The sequence below is a fragment of the Rhinoraja longicauda genome, chromosome 15 (genome assembly GCF_053455715.1).
Source record: "Rhinoraja longicauda isolate Sanriku21f chromosome 15, sRhiLon1.1, whole genome shotgun sequence".
NCBI classification, from domain to species: Eukaryota; Metazoa; Chordata; class Chondrichthyes; order Rajiformes; family Arhynchobatidae; genus Rhinoraja; species Rhinoraja longicauda.
In genome coordinates, this window is record NC_135967.1 from 25,855,847 (window position 1) to 25,882,744 (window position 26,898).

A 26,898-nucleotide genomic window follows, 5' to 3' on the forward strand; every position below is an offset into this window, starting at 1 on the left:
TTAAGGGATAATCGCATGTTGACCAAACTCGAGTTATTGAAAACCACTTTTCGCAGCAAGCGCACCGACAATAACCTCTTATTGTAAAGGACTTTTTATTCGATTTAAGGAAATTAATGTTCCACCGCGTGGTCGCTGTAAACTAAATACGACTATGGTGTTTGTCAGGCAGCTCGTGCGTGGGGTTCCGGCGATTATAATTAAATGTGCAGATAACACGTTGAATATATTGCTTTATACCAGAAGACCCTCATGATCTTTATCCGTCGAGCGTTAGAATTGTAACCGTACATTCAATGCACACGTATTTCAACAAAACTGAAGATTTACTTAATGTAGATGGAACGTTTTCAGATTGATAATTAAAAAGCTTTGGTTTAGAGATTAGGTTGCTCAACGTAAGACTAAACCGAAGTTCAGTTTATTTTCTCCAATTCATTGTATTTACTTAGAGTAATCCCCGTCCTTTTCCCATTTAGATAGGATAAACGTTTTGATTGAAACAACATGGTTTGGAACTATAACTTTGCACGTTACTTTTGTCGAATAAATGGGGAGAAATAGTTTAATTGCGCTAACATTATGAATATTTCATCCAATTTTCCAACTTTAAGCGTTCTCAAAAATAAACGGAGATTCAAATAGACGTTTTGGGGCAATAAGCAAATACGGTTTGTTATGCGTAACCCTGAAGGTAGTGGCAGAAACAAGATTTGAATAGTTTGCAAAAATGTGCAGAGTACTAGGTTCAATATGATTTCAAATTAAACAAGTGCAATACAGTCGATTAGGACAGTCAGTGTCATATTGTTACACGCCTGGCGTACTTATTAATAAATAACTGATGAAGCTATTTTTCCAAAATCAAATTGCAAAACAGCGGCAGTTTCAAGTTATTGCTGAGATGTCATTTATCGACTTCGCAATGTGTAGCTGCGCAGAATTAGGAGTATGATGCAGGTTTGTCTCATGTCGCCTAGTTAGCAGAATTCCACGTTCATGTCTTGCAGCCAGCACGATTGCAAATGCGAGGCTCTCTGCCTTTATCATTGCAAACACGTTGACTGGCAAGTGGGCTGTTCCCCTCTGACTGACAAGTGTCGCAATTTCCGCACGCTGCGTCACATGAGCACCGCCAAGATGGCCGACTCCCTCCCCGTCGAGCTGGACGTGGTCGTCTTGGGTACAGGTAAGCGATGAAGGGGCGAGCCAAGGCGTCCCGTTTGGCGGCGTTGTGCTTCTCTCGGACGTGGAAGGTTGAGCCTGAGGCGTGGGTGTCGGAGCTCTAAAGCCCAGCCTGTCGCACGTTAGTTGTGTTGAAGTTGTGTTGAAGCTGGGCCTTGCCTTGGTTCCAGCTCTCAGTCCGATCCTGCTGTGACGGTGGAGTGGGACCGTCCTGAGAGCCGGTCTCTGCCAACAGTGCGACAGAAAACCACATTCAATCACACAGCAGTTCGCAAAATGACTGCAAACAGTGCAGTGCTTTATGGAATAAGCTGCCAGAGGCAGGGACTATCCAGTATTTAAGAAACAGTTCGACAGGTACATGGTTAGGGCAGGTTTGGAGGGACATGGACCAAACGCGAGCGGGTGGGACTAGTGTAGCCGAGACATGTTGGGCCGAAGGGCCTGTTTCCACACTGTATCGCTCTGTGACTAAGTATAGGGAAAGTTGTGGTGCCCTCTATACCATTTAACATCAGTGAACTCGCCCTTTTTCCTCTATAGCTTGATAGTTTTGTGGAAAGAAATGTCACTGTCTATTAGTAATTTAGCAAGTGAAAATCAAAAATAAAAATGTAAAGGCTGGGAATTTGAAAATAAGAACAATGCTGGAAACGGGCAGCATCTGTGCAGCAAGAGAAACAGTTAATGTTTCAGGTGGAAGATCCTTTGTCAAAACATGGAAAATGACGTGTAAAACAAGTTGCAGAGAAGATTGGAAAAGGAAGACTCGCACCAAATTAATATGTCTGACAAAGTGAGGCCAAGTGTACTGTGGTGCTAAGTGGCAGATAAAGATTGCACAATGCCTGATGGCTGTGGGAAGTGTGCCCAGCTGCAGCTCTTTATAGACTGCATTAGAGAACTGGAGCAGTGGCAAGATGACCATGGGCTCATCCAGAGCTCCTATGTGTGTCATAGATAGGAGTTACAGTCACACCTAAAGTGTGGGCAGAGAGTAAATGGGTGACCACTTTCTGATTTTTGGACAATTATGGCCTCCTGGGGCAGAGGTGACCTGTACAAGCGGGAAAGGTTGTACCCGAAGGCAGACACAAAATGCTGGAGTAACTCAGTGGGGCAGGCAGCATTTCTGGAGAGAAGGAATGGGTGACGTTTTGGGTCGAGACCCTTGTTCAGACTTTAAACCAACATCTGCAGTTCTTTCCTACACAAGGGTTGTACCTGAACTGGAGGGGAACCAATATCCTTGCTGGGAGGTTTGCTGGTAGGTTTGCAAGTGGTTTAAACTAGAGTGCAAGGGGGTGGGAAACAAAGTAGAAGATCAGCCAATGGAAGAAATGATGGGAAGGTAGAGGTTAGTAGGCAGAGTGAGGTTTAGTTTAGTTTTTAGTTTAGAGATATAGTGCAGAAACGCCGTTCGGCCCACTGAGTCCATACTGCCCAACAATCCCTGTATACTAACACTATCCTGGTCCCTAGGGACAATTTATAATTATACCAAGCCAATTAGCCTACAAACCTATACATCTTTGGAGTGTGGGAGGAAACCGGAGCTCCCGGAGAAAATCCGTGCAGATCATGGAGAGAACATGCAAAGCATAAGGTTAAGGAATATGATTAAATTAATGGGCTGAAGTGAGTAAAACAGATGATCTAAGTGCCAGGATCAGTGCTTGGGACTGAGGTGTTGTGGCTGTTATGGAGACTTAGTTGCGAAAGAGACAACAGGCAGCTCAACATCCCTATCACTTTAATTCCCCTTCCCATTCCCACACTGGCCATTCTGTCCTAGGCCTCCACCATTGTCAGAGTGAGGCTCATCGTAAATTGGAGGAACAGTATCTCACAGTATCTCATATTTCGTTTGGGCAGCTTACACATTATGTGGTATGAATTTGATTTCTCTAACTTCAAGTAACCCCTGCACTCCCTTTCTCTCCATCCCTCCCCCACTCAAGTTGCACCAGGTTCCTGTTCACACCGAGCAAACAACTAACAATGGTCTGTTTCCTTTATCATCGTTACTTTTTTGCATATCTTTCATTTGTTCTATTCTCTACATCACTGTCTATATCTCTCGTTTCCCTTTCCCCTGACTAGTCTGAAGAAGGGTGTCAACGCGAAACATCACCCATTCCTTCTCTCCAGAGATGCTGCCTGTCCCGCTGAGTTACTCCAGCATTTTGTGTCTTATCAACATCCCAGGGTTTTGTTGTTTCAGATATAATAGAGAGGGTGGTAAAAGAGGGGGAGGAGTTACTCTATTGATCAGGGACAATGTTACAATGGCACTTGGAGAAGACAGACTGGAGGGTTCTTGCACTGAGGCAATATAGGATGGTGATCAAAATAAGATGGGTACAATCACTTTAATGTGATTGTATTATAGTCCCTCCAATATCCAGCGAGAGATGGGGACCAGGCATGTAGACATATTATGGGAAAATGCAAAAGGAACAAAGTTATCGTAGTGGGTGACTTTAACTCCCTACTGGGAAGTTAGTGCAAAAGGCCAAGATGGGACATAATTTGTGAGGTGTATCCAATTCACTTTACCTGTTTAGAGAAGTCAAAGTATCTTTTGGAATTTTATTGGTATTTTGCTGCATAATGTAGCCTGGTCAACAGAAGTGCAAATTTGTAATATGAGGGAGAGAGATTGCAGAAAATGTGGACGAGTGTTGGTGTGTGTGAAAGGTCATCTACAGACATTCTCATAATGTACATTGTGTACATGTGGTGTGCTCTGGATTAATTCCCATGAATGAAAGCACTGTTGAAATCTAATGGAAATCTAATTCACTCCTCTCGCAGTGAATGCCAACATGCCATTAGCTTTCTTCACTGCCTGCTGTACCTGCATGTTTACTTTCAGTGACTGATGTACAAGCACACCCAGGTCTCGTTGCACCTCCCCACTTCCTAATCTGACACCAATCAGAAAATAATTTGCCTTCCTGTTCTTGCCACCAAAGTGGATAACCTCACATTTATCCACATTATACTGTATCTGCCATGCATCTGCCCACTCACCCATTAAATCCATGTCATCCTGCAGCCTCGTAGCATCCACCTTGCAGCTCACAGGAGCTTTGGGTCATCCGCAAACTTGGAGATGTAACATTTAATTCCCTCGTCTCAATTGTTAATATATATTGTGAATAACTGGGGTCTCAGCGCCGGGCCTTGCAGCACCCCACAAGTCACTGCCTGCCATTCTGAAAAGGACCTATTAATTCCGACTCTTTGCTTCCTGTCTGCCAACCAGTTCTCTGTCCATGTCACTACCCCACCCCCAATACCATGTGCTCTAATTTTGCACACTAATCTCTTGTATGGGACCTTGTCAAAGGCTTTTTGAAAGTCCAGATACACCACATCCACTGGCTCTCCTTTATCCATTCTCCTTGTTACATCCTATAAATATTCCAGAAGATTAGTCAAGCATGATTTCCCCTTCATAAATCCATGCTGACTTTGACCAATCCTGTCACTGCTTTCCAAATGCACTGCTATAACATCTTTAAATCAATCAATCAGCATAAATACAACACATGATTACAAGCGAGCCATCCACAGTGTACAGATACATGCTGTGCACTTGTCAGTTGTACAATTATGCAACAAAGTTATAAGAATGATGCCATACTGAAATCAAATAAAAAAATTGAATCTGTGTTCCATTGGTTCCCTGATATTTGTCTACAGGGACCAACTGAGAAAAAAACTTGGAAATATAAAATCGAAGCATTAATTAGCTTTACTACACAGCTTTACTACACAGCATGTAAAGTGAACTACAATGCAAATAAATGAATGGGACGGACAGAGACAGACACACTCACTAAAATAGGAATGTTATTTATTTGCCACCTGGACAGTAACTTGGGAGAGTACTATGTTTTCATCCCATCGATCCCATGGCTGTCATTTTTGAAAGACAAGTAGGGACTGACATTCCTACCACAGCCAACTCAACCTAAATTACAGATTTGCTGGTATTCAACTGCACTGGTATTATTCTACTTAGCACAACCCCACAGAGGATTTGTTTATTAAAGCCCTCGGAGCCATGGAGTTCTGACACTGGCAAATAGACATCTTTACTTTGTTTTAAAAAGACCACTGTGCTGACATTGGTATGAATCACTGTTTTACCTCCAGTGCTCCCACAATTTGCCACAGAAGGCAGTGGAGGCCAATTCACTGGATGTTTTCAAGAGAGAGTTAGATTTAGCTCTTGGGGTGAACAGAATCAAGGGATATGGGGAAAAAGCAGGAACAGGGTACTAATTTTAGATGATCATCCATGATCATATTGAATGGCGGTGCTGGCTCGAAGGGCTGACTGGCCTACTCCTGCACCTATTTTTCTATGTTTCAATCACCCCTCACATTAACACTATCCTACACACATGAGGGACAATTTACACATACACCAAGCCAATTAACCTACATACCTGTACGTCTTTGGAGTGTGGGAAGAAACCGAAAATCTTGGAGAAACCCCATGCGGCCAAGGGGGGAACATACAAACTCCCTACAGACAGCACCCGTGGTTGGGATCGAACCCGGGTCTCCGGAGCTGCAAGCACTGTAGGGCAGCAACTCTGCCACCGTGCCACCCTAACTAGATTTCTGCTCTCTATCAGTCATACATTGGTGATATTAGCTCTGCCTGTTTTTCTTCACAGGGTGGAGGGCCTGACCTCCTGAGCATGCCCACATCTCCATTTTCCAACTCGCACCTTCTTTTGTGTGTGTTCACACTATCACTGCTCTCAATCATTATTGACCCGAAAGCCTACCCTGTTCACAGCTTATGCCCAGGCTCACCCTGGTTTCATCTGATAATAAACCTCTTTTCACCCACCTTCCCTGCAGGTTTACAAGCTACTTTTGCCTTCATCAGTTCTGACATTGGGTCCTGGACCTGAATTCTTGATGCTGTTTCTCTTCCTATTGATGTGGCCTGCCCTTTTTTTCCAGCATCTTTTGTTTTTGCATTTTAGTTAATTGAAATAATTTGGATGTATAATGCAGGAAGCACAGAGCCACTTCCAATAAAATACCCATAATTCACAATCTGTTTAGAAATTATGATGATTTGGCTCATTGCTTACCATTTGTTTTCAATTTTGGATTCACTGGAAAATTGTAGTCTAACAGGGTGTTACATTTTTTAAGTAAAGTGAGTTATTAATCGGGACAATACCCAGTAATCTGCCAGTCCTGAGTTTGCCAGATTATCAGAGTATGACCGTTATATGAAGGGACTTTGAGCAGGACAACAGGAATGTGGCACCTCTCTTCGAATAATGCCTTTGATCTTTTATGATTGCTGAAGTGCTGGCAGTTTGATGGGTTTTCAATAAGATGAATCTCTAGCAGGGAAAAATTCCAAACTATGAGAGATGCATATTATTTCAAAAGGACATAGTTGTACCCAGCATTACTTTTAGCTTTATAATTTTGCTGAAAGCAACAAATGGCTCTCGTCTTCGTAAGGCAGTGAATAAAATGTTAACTTGTGTTTATGTGTATCACTTCAGCCATTCAAGGGTAAAGTGTGACCTTTGGATCAAGTTGCTAATTGGTTTTCATTAAATAACTAATACATGAAAGTTTTCTGCTTTAGTACTATGTTATGTATAAATTAAAACAATTTTCATTATCCTTTGGCAACATTTTATTGGTTTTAGAGGTAGATTCATTGCAAATTTACAGTTAAAGCAACAAAATATTGTGGTTGTTTTGAAATATTACCAAAAGTCTTTGGCACAATTTAAAAGTTGTATGTTATTTGGAGTTATTATCAACTGATCAAATTTTAAGCTTTCCTCTGGATGTACACATTTAGAATGTCAATAATTTTCTCTACAAATCTAATGGAGCAAAACCATTGCGATCTTTCTGAATTGCATTCGCATTCATTTTTTTAGTTTACTATATTACATTGTAGGGTAAGGAAATGCTATATCTTCCGTTTATGTCGAAGAATCGTGCTGACAGCCCAAATTTATATAATCTGGTCAAATGTTTATTGATTGCTTTTTACTTGGGTTTCTAAGGATATTTTCCAGGATAGTAAAATGTCCCTGTTTAATGGATCCTTAGTACATTTGGGAGGTGGAGGTTAAGGGAAAGGTGTTTAAAATGAACATGCTATGTGAATCAGAACCAAAACGATGCTGAAGTAGTAATTTGCATATTTTCTTGACCAGCTTATAACTTTACAACTGATGTTGCCAAAGGTACACCAGGTTCTACTTGTCCAATTCCAATTTAAATGTTCAAATCTAAAACCTTTTAAAATCTTTAAAACCTGGTATTTCAATATAAATTTGGATTGAGGAATTTTCAGTTTTGGGTGGTTTAGAACGGTGTGCAAACAATATGCAGCTGTCCATTATTACATTACTAAAACTCTGATCTTGTGTATATATATGTTGAGAGGGGATGAGGTGGGTGGATGGGGATGGGGATGGGGTTGGGTTGTTGGGGAGGGGTGGGGGGGGAGGAGGAAAGGAGTGGGGGCAGGGGAGTGGGGGTGGGAGGACAGTGGTAGGGGAGTGGAGTGGGGGTGGGGGGTTGGTGGGGAGGGGGAGTGGAAGGGGGAGGGGTGGGGAGAGAATGGGGGGGTGGGAGGGGAGGGGAGGGGGAGAATGGGGGGTGGGGTGAGTGGGGGGGGGGGTGAGTGGGGGGGAGGGTGGGGAGGGACATGGACCATTGTGATTTCCTATTGAAGACTACTGGAGCAAGTATGTCTTCAATAAAAATTTAGGTATGTGCGGTTTTAAATGAAACTCTTTCTTCATAACTTAGTCGTGCAATTTACGCCATTGTTCTTTTGTTCAATACCAAGAGAATTGGGATGTGTAAGGAAAAAGCAAAATAGAAAAAACAAAACAATTTTTTCTTTGTGTTGAAAAAAGTATTTCTGTTCAATAACCTTTCTATAAATAGCAGAATATACTCATGATAGGCCGGGCAATGTGCACGTAGTCCAAGAACAACAACTGTTGGAAATAATAGTCGTTTTTCACACATGAACGGAGCGCAATGTGTATATATTAATGTGTATGCGCGTTTGGCGTGCACACTTTTTTTGCTGAAAAGTTGCATTACGTGCACATATTATGAATTTAGATGTAAAATTCTGAATTTTGGACATCAAAATCATGAATTTATAAAATCAAATGTTGGGAGGTCTGTTACCAGGACCTGACGGCCTGAGCCATAGTGAGAGGTTGGGCAAGTTTATACCTTGGAGCACAGGAGGATGAAGGGTGATCTTATAACAGTGTATAAGATCATGAGGGGCATAGTTTGGATGAATGCACACTTTTACCCAGAGTAAACAAATCCAGAACCAGAGGGCAAACATTTAAGGTGAGAGGGAAAAGATTTAATAGGAACCTGAGAGACAACTTTTTCACACAGAATGTGATGGGCATATGGAATGAGCTGTCATAGGTAGGTGAGGCAGGGACTATAACAACATTTAAGAGACATTCGGACAGTTACATGGATAGGAATGGTTTGGAGGGATAAGGGAAACGTGGGCATCTGGGACTAGTGTAGATGGAGCATCTTGGTTGGTATGGGCAAGTTACTAGTCTAAATGTACACTTGTGGGTTCAATTATGCTAACTTTTAAAGCATGTTGTTGGAGCATCAACATTTTGTAAATTAAGTTGTTACCTTTTTTAAAGATGCCATGAAGAAAACCAGCAGATTCAAATGTAAACCCATTTTATATAAGTTTTGGAAGAGATGTCAAGAATCCTAATCAAAAAACATAATCAGCTTATAGAATTGAATTGAATACTTTATTGTCGCATGTGACAAGTCACAGTGAAATTCTTTGCTTCCATACCCAAGGTATGCAAATAGTTGCCATGTAAAGGGCACTTACAAAGTATCCCAGCGCCAGGTTCACCTTTGTTCCCCCCCTCATGGCAGTCCCCCCTCGCTGGGTCCTCCTTTGTTACCGGCAGCATGCCCTCTGGCTCCATTCAACATCGGCTAAATTGTTCAAACTGAGAATATTTAACACTCAAAGATCCATGCCAATGGATATGGGTTTAATCTTTTTTGTAATTGTGTGATTTGTTTTCTTTGCTCTGTAGCCAACATATCTTGCTCCAGACTGTCTGTTGACTTTAGGGATACAGCACAGAAACTTTGGCCCACCGAGTCCGTACCGATCAGCGATCACCTCGTACACTAGCACTATCCTACACACTTGGGGCAATTTACAATCTTACTGAAGCCAATTAACTTCCAAACCTATACGTCTTTGGCGTGTGGGAGGAAACAGGAGTACCTGGAGAAAACCTACGTGATCATTGGGAGAACGTACAAACTCCTTACAGCACCCATAGTCAGGATTGAACTTGGGTCTCTGGTACTGTAAGGCAGTAGCTCTACCACTGCGCCACTGTAATGCCTAGACAGTTTGTAGATTGCCCACAGATTAAACAGATACATTAATGTTGAGAGACATGATTGACTGTATTCTCTCAGACGCATCTATGTCAGTATTAGCAAACATTACACTCAGTATTTTTATAAAACATCGCAAACTTCAGAATGTTGTTTATAGTGAATTGAAAAGACCTATTGTTGAACTATTTTATTAATTCCAAGACCATTTAAAATAAACAGTAAAATGTACAATACAATAAACTCCAGCTATTCACGTCATCCACTTGGATCATGATTATAATCTGAGATAAAAGGGACCTTGTGACCCAAGATGGATTTAAAATGTGTTCAGCACACTGCTAATGGTACTTGATATTTCTATTCTTCTCGATCCCATTGTCTATCATTCCTTTATTTGATTTATGTTTATTCCATGTTTTTCAATCTTGTAGAAATATCTGCAGCTGGGCTTTCACATGTAGAGATTCAGAATGTAAAATAGGAGATTTTATTCAAATAGGTCTGCTGAAGATTGGTAGAGAGCTGCTTACATTGTGAGTGATTAAAGGAGCTTTTTGCTTTCAGATGCAAGTAAACTTCAACGCATTTGTACCTAAAGATGTACTGGTGCCTTTAATGTCCTCGGAAAATAAAAGGTTAGCTTCCATCTGTTCCAACACAAGTAATTGAAGACAAAATTCAACACCCTCTACTCAAACTGTAAAGAAACACATTAAGTGCAAATCCTATGGCATAATTGCCAAGTTTAAATTTATTATTATCACATATACCGAGGGACAGTGAAAAGCTTTGCTTTGCATGCTGTCTAAACAGATCAGATATCTTAGTACTTTGCAGATATCCAAGAGTTAGCGTTCAAATCAGATTTTAACTCTTTTTTTTAATTCCGTTTGGAAATGGTTAGGCACATTCTAACCCTGAATTCAATGGCCTGCTGAAAAGGACATTGCCCTCTGAGAGATGTTAGTTTGAGTAGAGGGCAGAGGATTCCAAAGATTTACTGCTCTGAGTGAATTTCTTCTCAATTCTGGTCAATCCTTTTAGTTTTGAGGCCTTGATCACTGGCTCCAGACACTCCAGCTAGGGCAGATAAGTCCAGATCCTTTAATCCTTGGGCAAATGTTCCATATTTCCATTAGATCCCTTTGTTGTTCTGAACTGGAGTATAAACCCATTCTGCTTAATCTCTCCTCTGAGAATAATTCACCTCTGGAAGCAATCTGGTGAATCTTTGCAATGTTAGACCAGAACATGATAAAGGAAAGTACATAATTAGAATAAAACATCTCTCTTGTACTGAAATCTTCTTGCAATAGGGGCTAATGTTTCATTTGCCTTTCTAATTACTTGCTGTATTGGCACATTAACTCTGTCATGTACAAGGGCAAATAGGTCTCATTGAACGTCAATCCCTCACCATTTATAAAATAAATCTTTTGTCTTTTGAATTTATTATTTCTGCCAAAGTGGATGATCTTGCATTTGACTACATTACATTCCTTCTCCCATGTCCTTGTCTATTCATTTAACTTGCCAATAACCTCCAAACGAGGATGACTTGTTTCCATTTGTTTTCCAAGCAGTGGAAATTGCCTGTGCCTGAATTCTTTTAATGTGGTGTGACTATTGTGCATCCATCTACCACAGTAGGCTTGAGAAATCAAGAGTCTTGATGTAATAACAAGATGGTGCAAAACTATTGAAACCTAGTTCTACTGCATCCACGACTTATAGACACAGCTGCATTTTGTTTTTGCATTGCCTCTCCTCTGCAACTCTTCCCAACAACTCTCCCTTCTCCAACAGATCCTGCCTCTAAGTCTCACCTGACCCTGTGCCCCCCATTCACTTGGTCCTTCTAGCGCTCTTCATCCTTCACCTCCTTTGCACTGACACCCTGGCTGCTCAACCTACAGAATCTGTGATGGATTTTAGAGCTATCCCACATATTCCATTCTCCATTACCTCCCTGTAGCCTTTTGCCTCGCATGCCCATCAATTCCATTCTGACTCTCTTACCACCAACCTCCACTTGATGAAATGTACAATCGTTCATTAACCTACCAACTTGCACGTTTTATTGGAATATGAGAGGAAACCAGAAGACCTGGAAGAATCTTTGGGGTTATAGAATGTAGCACCAAAGTTCTGGATTGAGCTCGAGTTACTCGGCTACCTTTTTACACCACTTTGCTGTCTAAATGAAATGAAATTTAATTTTATTTAAACCCTCTTAACCTCAGTGCAGAAACAAAAGTTAAATTGATTTTTTCCCCCCAGGTTTGCTTTAACAGTAAAGTGTTCATAGCATTCAGTGCTTTGGGCAGTAGTTGAGCAATGCACTGTATGACAATTACATAATGCCTTTAAATTTGTTGCTGTCACAGGTCTACAAGAAGCTATCATTGCAGCTGCCTATTCTCGAATCGGCAAGAAAGTTCTTCATGTTGACAGGTGAGCAATTATGATCTTTCATCATGTGTCCAAATCAATTATCAGAGTCTGTCCCAAGTTGATGAAAAATCCATCTATAGATTCTAGAATCTTTTGTTCTCAAAAATTACTCCAAAAGAATAGGTAACATTTAATTTGTTCTTGCTTTTAAAGTAACTTACTTAGCAAAAGTGAAAGGCAGAATTTTTTTAACCAAATAATTATCTTATATTTTATTTCAGCAAATGGCCAGGTCTTTGAATCCATTAAGTACATTTTTATTTTAAATGGGTAATTGTAAAATTGACCTCTAGAGACGGTGGCAATATAATTTAAATTAGCAAGAAGTAGCTAAAGGTGTATTGATTTAAATTAATTTCATACAGGTAGTGAGCATCAAGCACATGAACAGACTCTGTGCTCTTGGGTAAATCGATATCCACATTTGCCAACAGACTTACTGTTGAATATTGCACCTTAGTTTTGCTGGGTTGCATTTGTACTTGGTTCTGACTGGCGGCAGCTTGGCAAACTGCTAATTCCTTGCTCGTTACAAATTAAGTTTATCTTGTACATATATGCATTGATAGATACTTATGTGCCATGTACTTGTGTGCACTAATATGCTCAAATCAGAAACATATAAGCATGCATTCATTTATTTGAAGCCTGGTTTTAAAAAAACTAAGTGTGGAGAGTGGCCAAATGTCATCAGAATCTTTGGAACCTCCACGTGATGTCTAGTGTTCTGATTTGTAGCGCTCGTGTATGGGGTGGTTAATCTTAACAATAACAGATTAATGTAGGTTGGCACTCGACGTGATCAGAAGTTAAGTAGTATGCTAGACACAGTACAATCCAACTGTGTAACAAGACGGTCATTTTGGTATCCTGCCTTCTATGGTGGATTTGGGATCTTTTGTGATTGGTGTTTCTCTTTTGCCAATTGGATTGAAGAATATTGCAAAGTCTGAACCAGGAGTATCAGCTTGAACAATTAAAATTCACTATGAATCAAGTACAGAATGGGGAAAAATGGGAAGATTGGATAAAGAGTGAGATCAGGATGGGAAAAGGGGCAAAAGTAGTTGTATTTCAGAGTCCACACTTGAAAGAATTTAATTTCCAATGTCAAAGATACTTTGTGACACAAATTAATACTTGGCTATCCAACATAAATCAATAAGTAAGTGGACAAGCATTCATATTTTCTGGCAAGGTTTATTAAATATCATAATACATTAACTTCACACACCATCCATTCCAATACCTATAAGATGCTGTTAGTAAGCTGCTTTTGGAGAAGCAACCTGAACAGCAACTTGCTGAATTTATTTAGCTGCACATACGTTTGCAAGATGCTGCTGCAAGTTTACACTTTAATAACGATAAATCAGAAAAACACAGTTTTTAATGACCTTTTGGTTGTGGAAAGCTCACTTGCCTGACATGCTAGAGGAGCAGAGGTTTTATTTTTCATTTTGAAATTAGCAATATTTAAAATTTCAATTTTGCTCCTTCAAAACATGGGTGACAGGTTACTTTGTGCAATTAACAGTTTCTAAAAACGTGTGTGCAGCACAAGTTTGTGTTTGTGGTCACTTGTTTTTTAAATTCCTGTTTATCACTCGATACTGCCACTGCTTCAGTTTAATTTTAACCCTGTGGCTCTGTGCTGTCCCTCTGTTTTGTTAGAAACAAGCAGGGCCCCTCCATTTCTGAATGTACTGGTAACAACTATAGTTTGGTTTCCATATTAGTTGACTTGCGAAACAAGGGCTGGCGTATTAATAGAAGCTCATACTGTATTTAATAGCAGTGGAATTTAATTTAAAGTAATCAATTTTGGAATTAAAACGCGAGCATCAGTAGGGGTGATCGTGAAATTTGCTTTTGTAAAATCTGGTTCACTAATGTTGTACATTAAGGAAATCTCTATCCCTTCCCTGGTCCAGAACTATTCTACATTGTATATACTGTCCCCAAATGTTCTTCCCTTACTATACATTTTATTCACCAAAACTAGGTTGTGATCTGCTTGTGGTGGAAATAAGTTAGATAAGCAAGTTCTTTGGGACAAACCATCATTTACCATAACATGTGATTCGAATGTGGATGACTTGTGATTGGTCTCTGAAATCTTTTAGGCAGTTAGCATAAATGTCAGCTTTGTCAGCAGTGTTTAAACAATATGAACAAATAAAAAATTCAAGATGATTTACCAATATGTCAGAAGTAGCATCTTCTACCTCATGATTAATAAACGTTTCTCTTAATCCCATGCAGAAATAACTATTATGGAGGAGACTGGGCCAGTTTTAGCTTTTCTGGATTGCTATCCTGGATTGAAGAATGCAGAGTGAGTTGTTTCTTTAGCAGTTTGCATGAGAATGGTTTTTAATGGGCTTGATCATGCTTGACCAGGGCAGCTGTCTAGAATCACCACTAGCTGCCTGCTTTCCCCTAGATCAGGGGCCTCCAAACTTTTCAGCATTAGGGCCGCATTATATATTTGGCACATTTTTGCGGGCCGTAGGGAAAAAATAAAGTGTGAGTTTTATAAATGTAATGAACTCAAAAAAGTTTAGACCAGGTTACGTTAGATTAGGAAAGGTTAAACTAGGTTAGGTTAGTTTACATTAGGGTTATATGGCAACAAATAAATAATATTCAATTTTTAAAAAGAGCTTGAAATATTGGAATATATATACCGTAGGTGTACAATTATTTATAAAGCAGAAAAAATACAGTAAACACCACTTGGGGGGGGGGAGGGGGAGCAGCAGTTGAGAGCAGGAGCGCGGGGAGGGTGTCAGAGGGTCCAGTGAAGGAGCGCCGCCAGTTGCAGGGTGCTGCTCCCTCCCTCCCTCTCTTCCCCCCCTCTCTCCGTTCTCCTGCTCTCCCAGAACCAGCAAGATCTGTGCCGTTCCTCCACTCTCTTCCCCGGTCCCGTCTCCCTCTAACGCAGCGAAATAACAACAAACACAAGTGTAGTTGTTGTTCAGAAGCCCCGCATCCCCGGGGTTAGCAGTGGCGGTGATGAGGGAAGTTTCACTTGTGTTTGTTCTTATTTTGCCGCGTTTGAGGGAGACGGGGCCAGAGAAGAGAGTGGAGGAGCCACGCAGATCTCTCACTAGGAGAGAGGGAGAGGGGAGAGAGAGGGAGGGAGCAGCCCCCGCAAGTGGCGGCGCTCCTTCGCCGGACCCTCTGACACCCTCCCTCCCCGTGCTCCCGCTCTCACCTGCTGCTCCCTCTACCCTGACTCTCTCCCACCCCCCCCCCCCCACCCTCTCTCCCCGGGATGAGTGGCGGCGAGGAGGGAAGTTTCCTTGGGTTCGTTGTTTGCGAGGGGGCGCCCTTCCTGGCATGCCCCGCGCCTGACCTTCCCGTGGTGCAGCGTGGCGGCAGAAGGTCCAACAAGATGGCCTTCGCCACTAACTGTTCGCCGATGATCGCCGCCTTGCTGCAGGAGAGGCTTTGGGTCCACGGCTCGCTCTGGCTGCAGCGCTCGTGGCACAGGGCCGAGGTGAGTGGCTCCCCTTCCCTGTCCCCTCTGGCCCGCCCGGCAATGGGCTTCGTCAGTTGGAGAGGGTTGCCCCAGGAGATGCCCGCAGGAGAGATTTGGACCCAGTGGGTCCACCTCAGTCTAGTGTTATTTAAAAGGCTGATTCATGGTGACTCCAGTCAGAACATTTGGCAAAACGTGGCACAGTGCAGGCCAATATGTTTCTTAGTATCTTTTAAAAATTATTTTACCTGAACTAGAATGTTGGGCTCTAGGTATCGAGTTACTATATGCACAGTTTAAGTTTGATGACCTGTTATCAATGCATATGAAATGTTTGTCAGTTGATTTTTTAATTTGCACTGCTGGAGAATAGCAGTTATCTGAAGTGCTTTCATCTGAAATTTGAATTTAAAAAATCGCAATTTTTCTTTTCCACTTTGTTACCTGGTTATCCATTTCCCCTTCTCTGTAGAATATGCTTTTAACTCCTGGTTAGTCATACATTAAATTGCTCCACTTGAACTTGCTGGTAGTCCAGTGGCACTGTTTCATGGTTCAGCTATGAACTTTGGAGCTACGTGGAACATTTTTGCAGGGCAGATGTGCATGATTCACTGTGGCTTAGTGAAAGTAGGGGTAAAATTCATATGTTATACTTTGCCCTTGTAATTTTTATGTCCATAAAGATCCCTAGAAACTTTGAAGCACCTCTTTTATCAAGCTAAAGCAGGAAGAAAATGGACATTACCACTGAGTTAATCTTGTTATTATCCTTGTGGAGATTCTTGGTTTCAACTCTGCGATTTCTATCCTTATTAGTAATCCTTATTTGCTGTTGTTTCTTGTAATTTGCCGCAAAGTGCCTGCTCCAAAGATGGTTGAGAAGCTCAGAAGTGCTTTCTGGTTGCTAGTCCTGTCACATGGGAAGTTGTGATTGTGCAATAATGCACTGATAAAACAGACAGTGGGTTATGCTGTGCTCGATTTCTTTACCAGGTACATTAAAACATTTCAACATTGAAAAAAAGATTCCAATATATGATTTAAAGTGAAAAAATAATTTTAAAAGCAAGTACTTAATTTTAATTGTTTGAATTTCTTTAAATAATTTGCAAATACTTCCAAACTTCATTCCTAACAGCTGTTTTCCTCCATTGAGATCACAAGGAAGAGAATGCCCTGCCAAGGTTCTTTGAATGTATTCCCCAGTTATCACTACAGGTTTGCTCTGTGGACTCTGACTCTGTTGTCAGAGTACAATCAGGAAATTGTTGGACGTTTTGCCTTTTCATGCTGTGCCCTTTGACCTCTTTCAGAGCTAGGCAAATTTCTGGTATTTCAAATATTGAAGCCCATAATATGGCATGTTAGATTTTACAGTGCCATTTCAAAACTGAATTTACTTTATACCTTTTTTTTTTAAGCCATTGGTTGCAAGGCCTTTTAGATCCTCATTTTTTCTTAACTCCATTTAATGGGAATTTTGAGCCAAACTACATTCAACAGCAGGCATTTCCTCTTCTAATTATAGCTTATTGCATATCCTTTGCTTCATATAATTTTCTGATCATTGTACCATTACTGATGGTAATGCTACATGGGACACTCTGTTTCACCAATTTCCTTCATTTGTGCCCATTATTCTTCTGTTCTTATCCCCATGCATAAAATTAATTTGGAGCAATGTCAACTTTGTTCCAATTAGATGCTTCGTTATTGCCCACAATCTAAAGTATAAGTACGTAGTTCCCTCAACAAAATGGTGAAGTAGGTGTTTGGCCTTCATCAGTCAGGGCATTGAGTATAGAAGTTGGGACATTATGTTGCAGTTGTACAAAATATTGGTCACCCTGTAATAGAAAGATTCCAATAAGCTGGAAAGATTGTGAGGATATTCCATACAACTGAGTTATAGGGAGAGGTTGGACAAGCTCCTCTCTGTGGGGCATAGGAGGCTGAGGGGTGATCTTTTAGAGGTGCACAAATCACAAGGGGAATAGATGGAGTGAATGCACAGTCTATTTTCCAATCTAGGGGAATCAGGAACTAGATCACATGGTTTAAGTTGAGGGAGTTAAAGATTTGATAGGAACCTGATGGTCAAATTCTAATTAGAGAACAACTAATAAGAAACTTGCCTGGAATTTTGAGTTGAAAAAGACAATTTTGGCAAGTTCAGTGAATTGAACTGCAGTTCATCAAAATCGCATTGCCCAATTTTTACGTCATTCCTTGCAGACATCTACAGATAAGTATGTATTAATTTTAATTGTATTTTGATGTAAAAAGGACTTTGTACTTTGTAGTTCCCTCCACCTTTGCCAAGCTACCAATTTTAACTTGTCATGTATTTGTCAATGCTTACATTTCTTTCACGTGATTTTAATACTTTGTCAGGGACAAACCTCCAGCAATGCAGGAGTTAACTGGAAAGACAAGATACTGGAAGGAGAAGATGCTATTCAACTTGACCAAATAGATAAGACCATTGAGAATGTGGAAGTCTTCTGCTTTGCAAGGTGTGTATTTTGAAAAGATTTTTCATTGAATTTCATGACAGTATTGTTTTTTGCACTTATTCATATAAAACAAATAATAAGCCAGAATTTGTTTTGACATTTGGCTTTTCTAAGCATGTAATTCTTCAGTCCTCTGTACAAACATACAGAAGTGAAATGGAGACATGCTCCTCAATCGTCTAATGGGCATTCTTTATGATTCCATTAATGTGTTGGGTCCAGGACAGATCTTCAGCGATATGCACACTCAGGAATTTGAGGTTTTTGACTCTCTCCACAACCATCCCATCAATGAAGACCTTCTTCCAACGACAACAATTGGTTCCTTGGTTTTACTGACATTGACATCAATGTGGTTGTGGGGTAGAGGAGGGGGCTGAGCATGCAGCCTTGAGGTTCTCCTTTGCTGATGGTTATCGAAGAGGAAGTGTTGTTGCCAATTAGTACTGATTGTGGTCTGTTGAGGAAGTCAAGGATCCAGTTGCAAAGGGATATGCAGAGACAGTTCCCTGAGCTTGGTAGATCCAAAATGCTGGGGTAACTCAGCGGGTCAGGCAGCATCTCTGGCGAGGAATGGGTGACATTTCGGGTCGAGACCCTCCTTCAGACTTGAGCTTGGTAATCAGTTTGGAGGGAATGATTGTTGAACACTGAGCTGTATTCTATGAACAATAGTCTGACGTATGTTTTTATTGTCCAAATGGTCCAGTGGAGAGCCAGTGTGACCACATCCTCTGACGCAATTGTGGTCCAGGTTCTTGTTGAGGTAGGCGTTGATACGCACCATAACCAAACTAGCAAACCAATCCTGCTGTCCTGTTCTCGGATATATGACCTTACAGACTTGATGTGCTACAACCTACCTCCAGGTGCCTAACAAAACGCTTCATGTGCTCTGCCTCCACCACCTTTTCAAGCACTGTCACCAGTTCACATTTTTGAACTGTCACCAGTTCACATTTTTCAACTACCCTCTGATTTTTGTTTTCATTTTATGGCTTCGGGTATAAACTTGTCTGACAGGATTTAGACCCTTCCCCTTATAAATGTTGCCCATCTCGATTACATCTTCCTTGAACTTCTGTATTTTCACATTGACATGTTTTTGATTTTTTTTTGTGGAAATGGCTGACAGATATTTAAGTCGTATGTGTACATTAGTTTTAGTATAACTATTGGCAGCACATTGTATAATAATGTAAATGACTCTAAAGCTCTGTTTTCCTTCTGGCTACAGTCTGGGTGTTGAAAGGTTGGCACCCGTTGAGATTTTAAGGTCATCCTGGGTTGTGCAGAGTAAATTTGTGCCCTTGATGGCTCAGGTGCATACTTCAAGTTACAAACCAGTATGGCTAATTCTGGGGAAGTGGGCTTGTGCATATGAGTGAGGACAGCAATTGAGGACACTGATTGAGAAACAGCAATTGCGGGGGTTCCTCATGTAATAATGGAGAAAAGGAGTGTTGTTTTCCAGCACTGTTAGCTGCACTCTGGTGATGCCAGATAGCACAACTATTATCCAATTTGGCTTTTGCACCTTTTCAGTGCTTGTGTGGCAATGGAATCAAAGTACATATACCCTAGAGCCTGTTTTAAACATGTTTATTTTGGATGCTGTACATGTTAAGATGCGTTCAAATGAAAAATCTAGGAGTGTAATTGCATCCCTTAATGTGATGTGCAGTAATCGGACATTTTATTATTATCATTATTTTTTTTTTCCCCAGTCAATACAATACAACAGATTAACCATACAATTGTGAAAGTTAAATAGTACGAAATCATTATATCAAAAATAAAACAAAATAATTACACATTCTCTGACCCCAAAAAAAGGTGTAGGCAGAAGCCAAAGCCAAAGATATTGTCATCATTGTCAGTAACACTTCAGATGGCCTTCGACATTGACAATGCTTCTGCTGAAAACTTTGCAACTATCCTCTGTACTGGATGCTCTGTTTTACACAGGGTGGTGGTTCTGGAATGCGTTGCCATTAGTGGTTGGTGGTGAAAAATACAATAGTGGCATTTGTAAGGCTTTTGATAGGCACATAGATATAGAGGAGTGTGGATCATATGAAGACAGATGAGATTAGTTTAGCATTTGGCACAATTGTGGGCTGAAGGGCCTGCCCCTGTACTGTATATTATATTAAACAATGCAAAATTCAGTCAGAATTTCTAGCTTGCAGTAACAAAAATAAACTGGTAGCTATTGAAAATCCTGTGGGGAGGAAAATCACATTGTTATTGTGAGTCTGAAACACTCTTGTCCCTAACTCCTATTTCCCCATTGACAATTGTTTTCTGAATGCGCTTTTCTATAACACGAGGTTTCTTGGGAACATTGTTTTTGCAGAACTACCTGTACTCAAAGGGATCTATTACAATGCATAAATCTTGCATTCTGGGTATCGGTTTATCCAAGTGCAACTTATTGATGTGTGCTGCAGGTTATTGCACTTGTTTACTGTGCCAACTGATTGCTTGTTAATCTGGGAGGAATCCATTAAATAGTATTTAGAAATTGATTTTTTTTATGGGTGTAGATCCTTAATTGAAGAGACCTTTACTGGTGAATAATCTAGTTCTGAAATCATACCTGACAGATTTTGGCTGGCTGACCTCTGGAGCAGTGGATATGAATGAGTGGATATAGATATTGTAGCCTCTTGGATGATTGTGGAATAACCATGGACTGAATATGAAGGTAGTGGGATAAATGGAATGATGGATGAAAGAAACACAGTGCTGGAGTAACTCAGCGGGTCAGACAAGATCTCTGGAGCCCATAGGTGACAATTTGGGTCAGAACACTTCTTCAGACTGATTTGGGGGTGGGGAGAGCGAGAAAAGCTGTAAGAGAGGGAGCAGGACAAAGCCTGGCAAGGGATGGGTAGATACAAGTGATGGGCGGGAGGGATTTCATGGGCACGTTGTCAGATAAAGTTTTGCAAGGGTGCAGTTCGCAGCCATAATGCAATCAATGTAACGGAACATGTGTTGGGGGATGGAGACGGTATATTGTGGAAAAACGACTTTGACATAACCAACGCAATTGCCGTCATAGTTGGTGCCCATACGAGTGCCCAAGGCTACAACTTTAACTTGAAGTGAGAGCAGTCAAAAAACTGTTGAGAGTGAGGACAAGTTCCACCAGACAGAGGAGAGTGTTAGTAGAGGGAAATTGATTTAGTCTCTGTTCAAGGAAAAAACAGAGGGCCTTGAGACCTTCCTGATGGGGGATGGAGGTGCAAAGGGACTGGACATGGTACAGATAAGGCAATAGAGGTCTAGAAATTGAAAATATTGAACAGCTGAAGGTGTCTTTGGTGTAGGCCGGAAAGGACTGAACATTGGGGTGGGGGGGGGAGTTGAGATGTAATCAAGGTATTTGGAAATGAATTCTATGGAACAGGCATACACAGAAACAATGGGGCTGCCAAGGCTGTCATGTTTGTGGATTTTTGGGAAGCAGATAGTGGGCAGTGCAAAGCTGGGGAACGATAAGATGAGGTGTAATGTTGAATTAGTACTGGTAATTGGTACTGTGGAGTCCTGGGAAAAAAAAAACTTCAATTATGGGCCATGCATGACAATGTCTGATATGGGTGAGGTGAGTTTGGGTGCATGATTTGGTGAGATGAATCTTTATTCTCTTTATTCTCTTTTCAATTTCCATGGACTCTCAAATCTTCACTCTCGAAGATTGCTACCAGTACCAATGAGAATCTTCCCACAGCCCTGCCCAATGAACTCCATCTTGGTCTCCACAATACAACTTTCAATGGTGCTGAATGACCACTGCTAATAAAATTAGTGAAAGCAGATTCAATCGTAACATTCAAAAGGAGAAGTATCTGAAAGAAAATTACTTGCAGATCCATGGAAGTGTGGTGGGAGCAAGACTAGTAAGATTGGTCTGGTGTAGAGCTAGTAGTGGGCTCAAGCCAAATACTGTGATTCTATGAGCATTTTGATTCACCTTAAATGGATAACATTCCCATCATGGGTTAACTATTAAACCTGGATATTGGTGTGCACACATTGTGTTGCAAAAGGTACAGGAGACTGCGTAGGAAATAGTATGCCACTGCAAACATGAGGACATTTTTTTGAGCAAAATGCCCCATTCTTAACCTGGTGGCCAAAATTTCTGATACTGTTCATTTTTGAAGCAGTTTAACATTGTGGTGATTTAAATCTCTGTTCCAGCAGGCCATATGTACAATTATTTTTCCTTAAGTAATTAGATTATTACCTATAAAGACTGAATTGAATTCATTTAACTTCCATTTGGCCGGCTATTCAGTTTAACTGGTTTCTTTCGCTGAGCTCCAACCTTCAAATTAAATTTGTACAATTAAGCTCAAGATACAGTGATTTGTTTTCCCCTTGTCATAGTGATTTAATGGGATTCTGATGATTGGAAGATGACTGAAGATGAGGAAGGCATCCACCTTGTTATGCTTCATGTGGTGTTTCTGACTGTGATTATTTTGTCTTAACTAACAGCACAATTACAGAGGAAGATGTTGTAGAAGAAGGAGCACTTGAAAATAAACAATCAAATGTAGATTCTGACAGTGCGATAGTGAATAGAGGAGCATTGACTAGTCAAAATGAGAAAGATCAGACATCTAAAGTTATAAATGGCGAGGAAGAAAATCCAGAAAATATAAAGGACCAACATTCTTCACTTTCAACAAAGGATATTTCAACTGAAATAATTCAACCAGAAAACAAACCCTCATCGACAGATGTACCTTCATCCACCACCAGTGATACAAGTGTGGCCAAAGAATTGATTGTTGCTGATGCAGATTCAAGTGAAATTAAAACCGACAGTATAGAACATGCTCCTGATGTTTCTTCTCAAGAAGTTACAAAGCAAACCAAAATAATGACTTACTCACAAATTATTAAGAATGGACGGAAATTTAACATTGATTTGACTTCAAAGGTAATGACTTTCTTAACACTTCACTAAGACTTTAAGATGTTTATAAATTTGAACAAGGAAATTAGAAGTTGGACTTAAATATGGTTTACTGTGATGTACATCCATAAATGCCTTTAAATTGTGTACATGGACTATCTTCATTGATTTCATTTCCCTGCACTTAGAACTGAACAGAGATGACCCCATGCTGAGAAATTATGCACAACCTGGAGAAATATTTATTCACTGCCGTAACCTTCCTCTGCTTCAACTTTTCATCATACTATAAAATTATGAGTAGCCAAGGAAAGTAGACCAAAGTGCTCCTGCAGATTCAAGGCAATACTGCTTGTTGGTAAAGAAACCAACACTCTATAGGTTGGAATATTATAAATCGTAACTTTTCTAAGGTTAATGGTTCCATGCATAAATTTTAAATCTTATGAAAAAGTGGTACCTGAGACCATTTGTTATCGTAACAATCTGGGTTTCAATGAAGGTCCTGCTGAAGTATAACTGCAATATTTTGTTCTTCCAGTTTTTGTATGCCCGTGGCTCCCTAGTTGATCTTCTGATCAAATCCAATGTCAGTCGATATGCGGAATTCAAAAATATCAATAGGATACTTGCTGTTCAAGAAGAAAAAGTTGAACAGGTATTTTCATTTCTCTTCAGTTGCTGCTTGGAATTGAGACGATTGGCATATGAATTATCGAAATAATTACATTTTGAAACCAGGTTGGTAAATGTTGCAGGCACAACTTCTAATCATTATCCAATTGTGCACCAAGTTACAAATCTATTAAGCAGCTAATTGTGAAAAAAATAAAATAAAAAGTATAATAAGAAAGTAGCTTTATTTGTATGCTTACCATACACAAATAGATGCTTACAATTTTAAGGATGATTTTTGTCAAAGTATTTTTTTAAATGTACCCGTCACTACTTCCTCTGGCAGTTTGCTCCATATAAACACTACCCCCTCAGTGGGAGAGGGAGTTACCCCGTGATTCCCATTTTACACCTTTCCCCTCCTGCCGTTAAAATCTACGCCCTCTAGTTTTAGTCTCTCTGGCCTTTGGGTGAAAATACTGGCTATTCACCTTATCTGTGCCCCACGTAATTTTACATAGCCCAAAGGTCACCAAAGCCTCCTATGCATCTTGGGAGAGGGGATGGAGGGAATCGATCCAACCCTTCCTTTTAATTCCAACCTTCCAGAACCGGTATATGTTTAGTCATAAGTGATATGAGCAAAATTAGGCCATTCGGCCCATCAAGTCAGCTCTGCCATTGAATCATGGCTGATCTATCTCTCCCTCCTAATTCCATTCTCCTGCCTCCCCATAACCTCTGACACCCGAACTAATCAAGAATCTATCTATCTCTGCTTTAAGATGTGCCATAGTTAAATCAGCAAACCATAATTATGGCCTAGTGCCGTTATTGCATTCTCAAGCATCTTTACACTGGCCTCATTATGCTGGTGAGCATGTAGTCATTGAGCAATTTTTTTATTTTTTTTTGTAGAAAGAGGAGATGAAGGACTAAATCACTTTTTTTTAATCCAAAACTCTCACTATTCTGTCATGTCTGTTAACATCTTTTCACAGCATAGAACATAGTGCTGCACAGGAATGGGCTCTTCCTCCCACAATGTTTCTGCCGAACATGATACTAAGTCAAACTGATTTCATCTTCCTGTGCATGATCATATCCCTCTATACCCTACACTTTGTGTCTATCCATACGTCACTCTTGGCCACCACCACCTCTGGCAGTGCGTTCCTAGCTCCCCCCACCCTCCTCTACATATCTCTGTTAAACTTTCCCTCTTCTCACCTTATAGTTATGCCCTCTGGTGTTGAACATTTCCGCCTTGGGGGAAAAAGGTTTTGACTATCTACCCTATCTATTACTCATAATTTTATACTTCTATATCAAGTCTCCCCTCAACCTTTGACATTCCGGAGAAAACAATCCGTCTGTTTCTCTGGGAAGGTGGAAGCACCCTTTCCCCAGAAATGCTGCCTGACCCACTGAGTTACTCCAGCATTTTGTGTCTATTTGTCTATTTTAAAATTTATGGAGTTGTGATCACAATCTTCAAATTCCTCTTCCACTCCATCACTAGTCACCTGGCCAGGCTCTTCTTGGATACACCCAACACATTCTGACCCATCTAATCCTCTTGCCCTGAGTATGTCCCAATCAATATTGGGGAAGTTAAAGTCACCCACTACAACAACCCTGTGGGGTCTTCCATCCTTCTGTAATATGTCCACATATGTGATCTATCTCCTTCTGTCTGTTGGGCGGCCTTTAATATAATCCCATTACAGTAATTGTCCCTTTCTTATTTTTGAGCTAACCCACGATGCCTCAGACGTAGACCGTGCATTGTGTTCTTTCTTGAGTACCCCCTTGACGTTCTCCCTGATTAAGAAAGCAACTCCTCCACCTCTCTTACTCCCCTCTTTATCTCATCTGAACCATCGAACCCCAAGTGCATTGAGTTGCCAGTTGTGACCCTCTCATGACCAGGTTTCTTTTATGGCATCGATATCATAATTCCAAGCCCTGATCCAGGCTCTCAGTTCATCAACTTTACCTGAAGTAAACACACTTCCGACTTTGATTATCCCCATAGTCATGAACCTCTCCCTGCATGTCTATCCTTGGAGACTTACTTGTCATAACCTCCACTTTCACATCAGCCCTTCCATTTGCTGACGTGCCATTCTAGTTTAAACCCTCCTGAGTAACACTAGCAAACCTCCCTGCAAGGATATTGGTGCATCTCCAGTTTGGGTGCAACCCAACCCTCTTGTACAGATCACCTCTGCCACAGAAGAGATTTCAATCTGAATCCATGTCGCCTGCACCAACTCTTCACCACGCATTTACAATCAATCAATTACAATCAATCAATCGCAATCACACTTTATTCGCCATGTATGTTTTACAACATATGAGGAATGTCATTTGCTATACATTCATCTGTCCTATCATCCTATTGCTATCCCCACTAGCATGTCCCACTGGTAGTAATCCAGAGATTACCACCCTCAAGGTCCTGCATTTTAACCTTTTGTCTAACTCCCTATATTCACTCTGCAGGATCCCATCTCTTTGCCTACCTATGCCATTTATGCCGATGTGCACAACCATTTCTGGCTGCATCCTCCTCCCCCTTGGAAATGATCTGTGGGCCTTGGTACCGGGGGGGGGGGGCAACAGAGGATCCTGGAGTCTTGTTTGCCACCACAAAATTTTCTGTCTGTCCCTAACTATCAAGGCTCTTATCACGATCGCTCTACCTGACTGCACCATACCCTGCTGTGGTTCAGAGAGCCAGCCAAGTGCCACAGACTGAGCTGCTGTTGCTCTCCCCTTAAACAGTATCCAAAAGGGTCCCACCCTAATCATCCTATTAGTTCCACTGTTCACATCCTTGTATCCCTCTGATTAGCACAGCTTCCCCAGCCACAATGGGCCATTATGGATTCCATCCTTTCTCGGATCATCTGTTGCCGGCCCTGATTTGTTCTGGCATTTCTTGCCTCCATCCCCCCCCCCATCCCCCCCTGCCCCCCGCCCGCAACCTCTATCTTTCAGTCTGAAGAAGGGTTCCGACCAGAGATGCTGCCTGTCCTGCTGAGTTACTCCAGCATTTTGTGTCGATCGTCAGTATAAGCCAGCATCTACAAATCCCTCCTCAACATATCCATGAGTATACCTGTTTTGCAAAAGCATGTATGTATACCCAATTCTTTTTAGGTTGGCCAAATTTTATTTTTTCCTGTGGTTTGTGCAGATGTTGGACTATTTTTTCTCCAAATATTACGCAGCCTGGG

General features: G+C 41.0%; 1 protein-coding gene across 1 annotated transcript in view; it reads left to right on the forward strand.

Annotated features, from left to right (window-relative positions):
- Positions 1 to 1,125: 1,125 nt before the first annotated feature.
- Positions 1,126 to 26,898, forward strand: part of chm (CHM Rab escort protein) — a 64,607-nt gene continuing 38,834 nt past the window's right edge. The window contains exons 1-6 of the mRNA XM_078412310.1: positions 1,126 to 1,189; positions 12,027 to 12,093; positions 14,359 to 14,431; positions 17,978 to 18,099; positions 22,615 to 23,062; positions 23,580 to 23,696. Of these exons, the coding sequence (XP_078268436.1) occupies positions 1,126 to 1,189; positions 12,027 to 12,093; positions 14,359 to 14,431; positions 17,978 to 18,099; positions 22,615 to 23,062; positions 23,580 to 23,696 (891 nt within the window). The remainder of the gene's footprint in view (positions 1,190 to 12,026; positions 12,094 to 14,358; positions 14,432 to 17,977; positions 18,100 to 22,614; positions 23,063 to 23,579; positions 23,697 to 26,898) is intronic.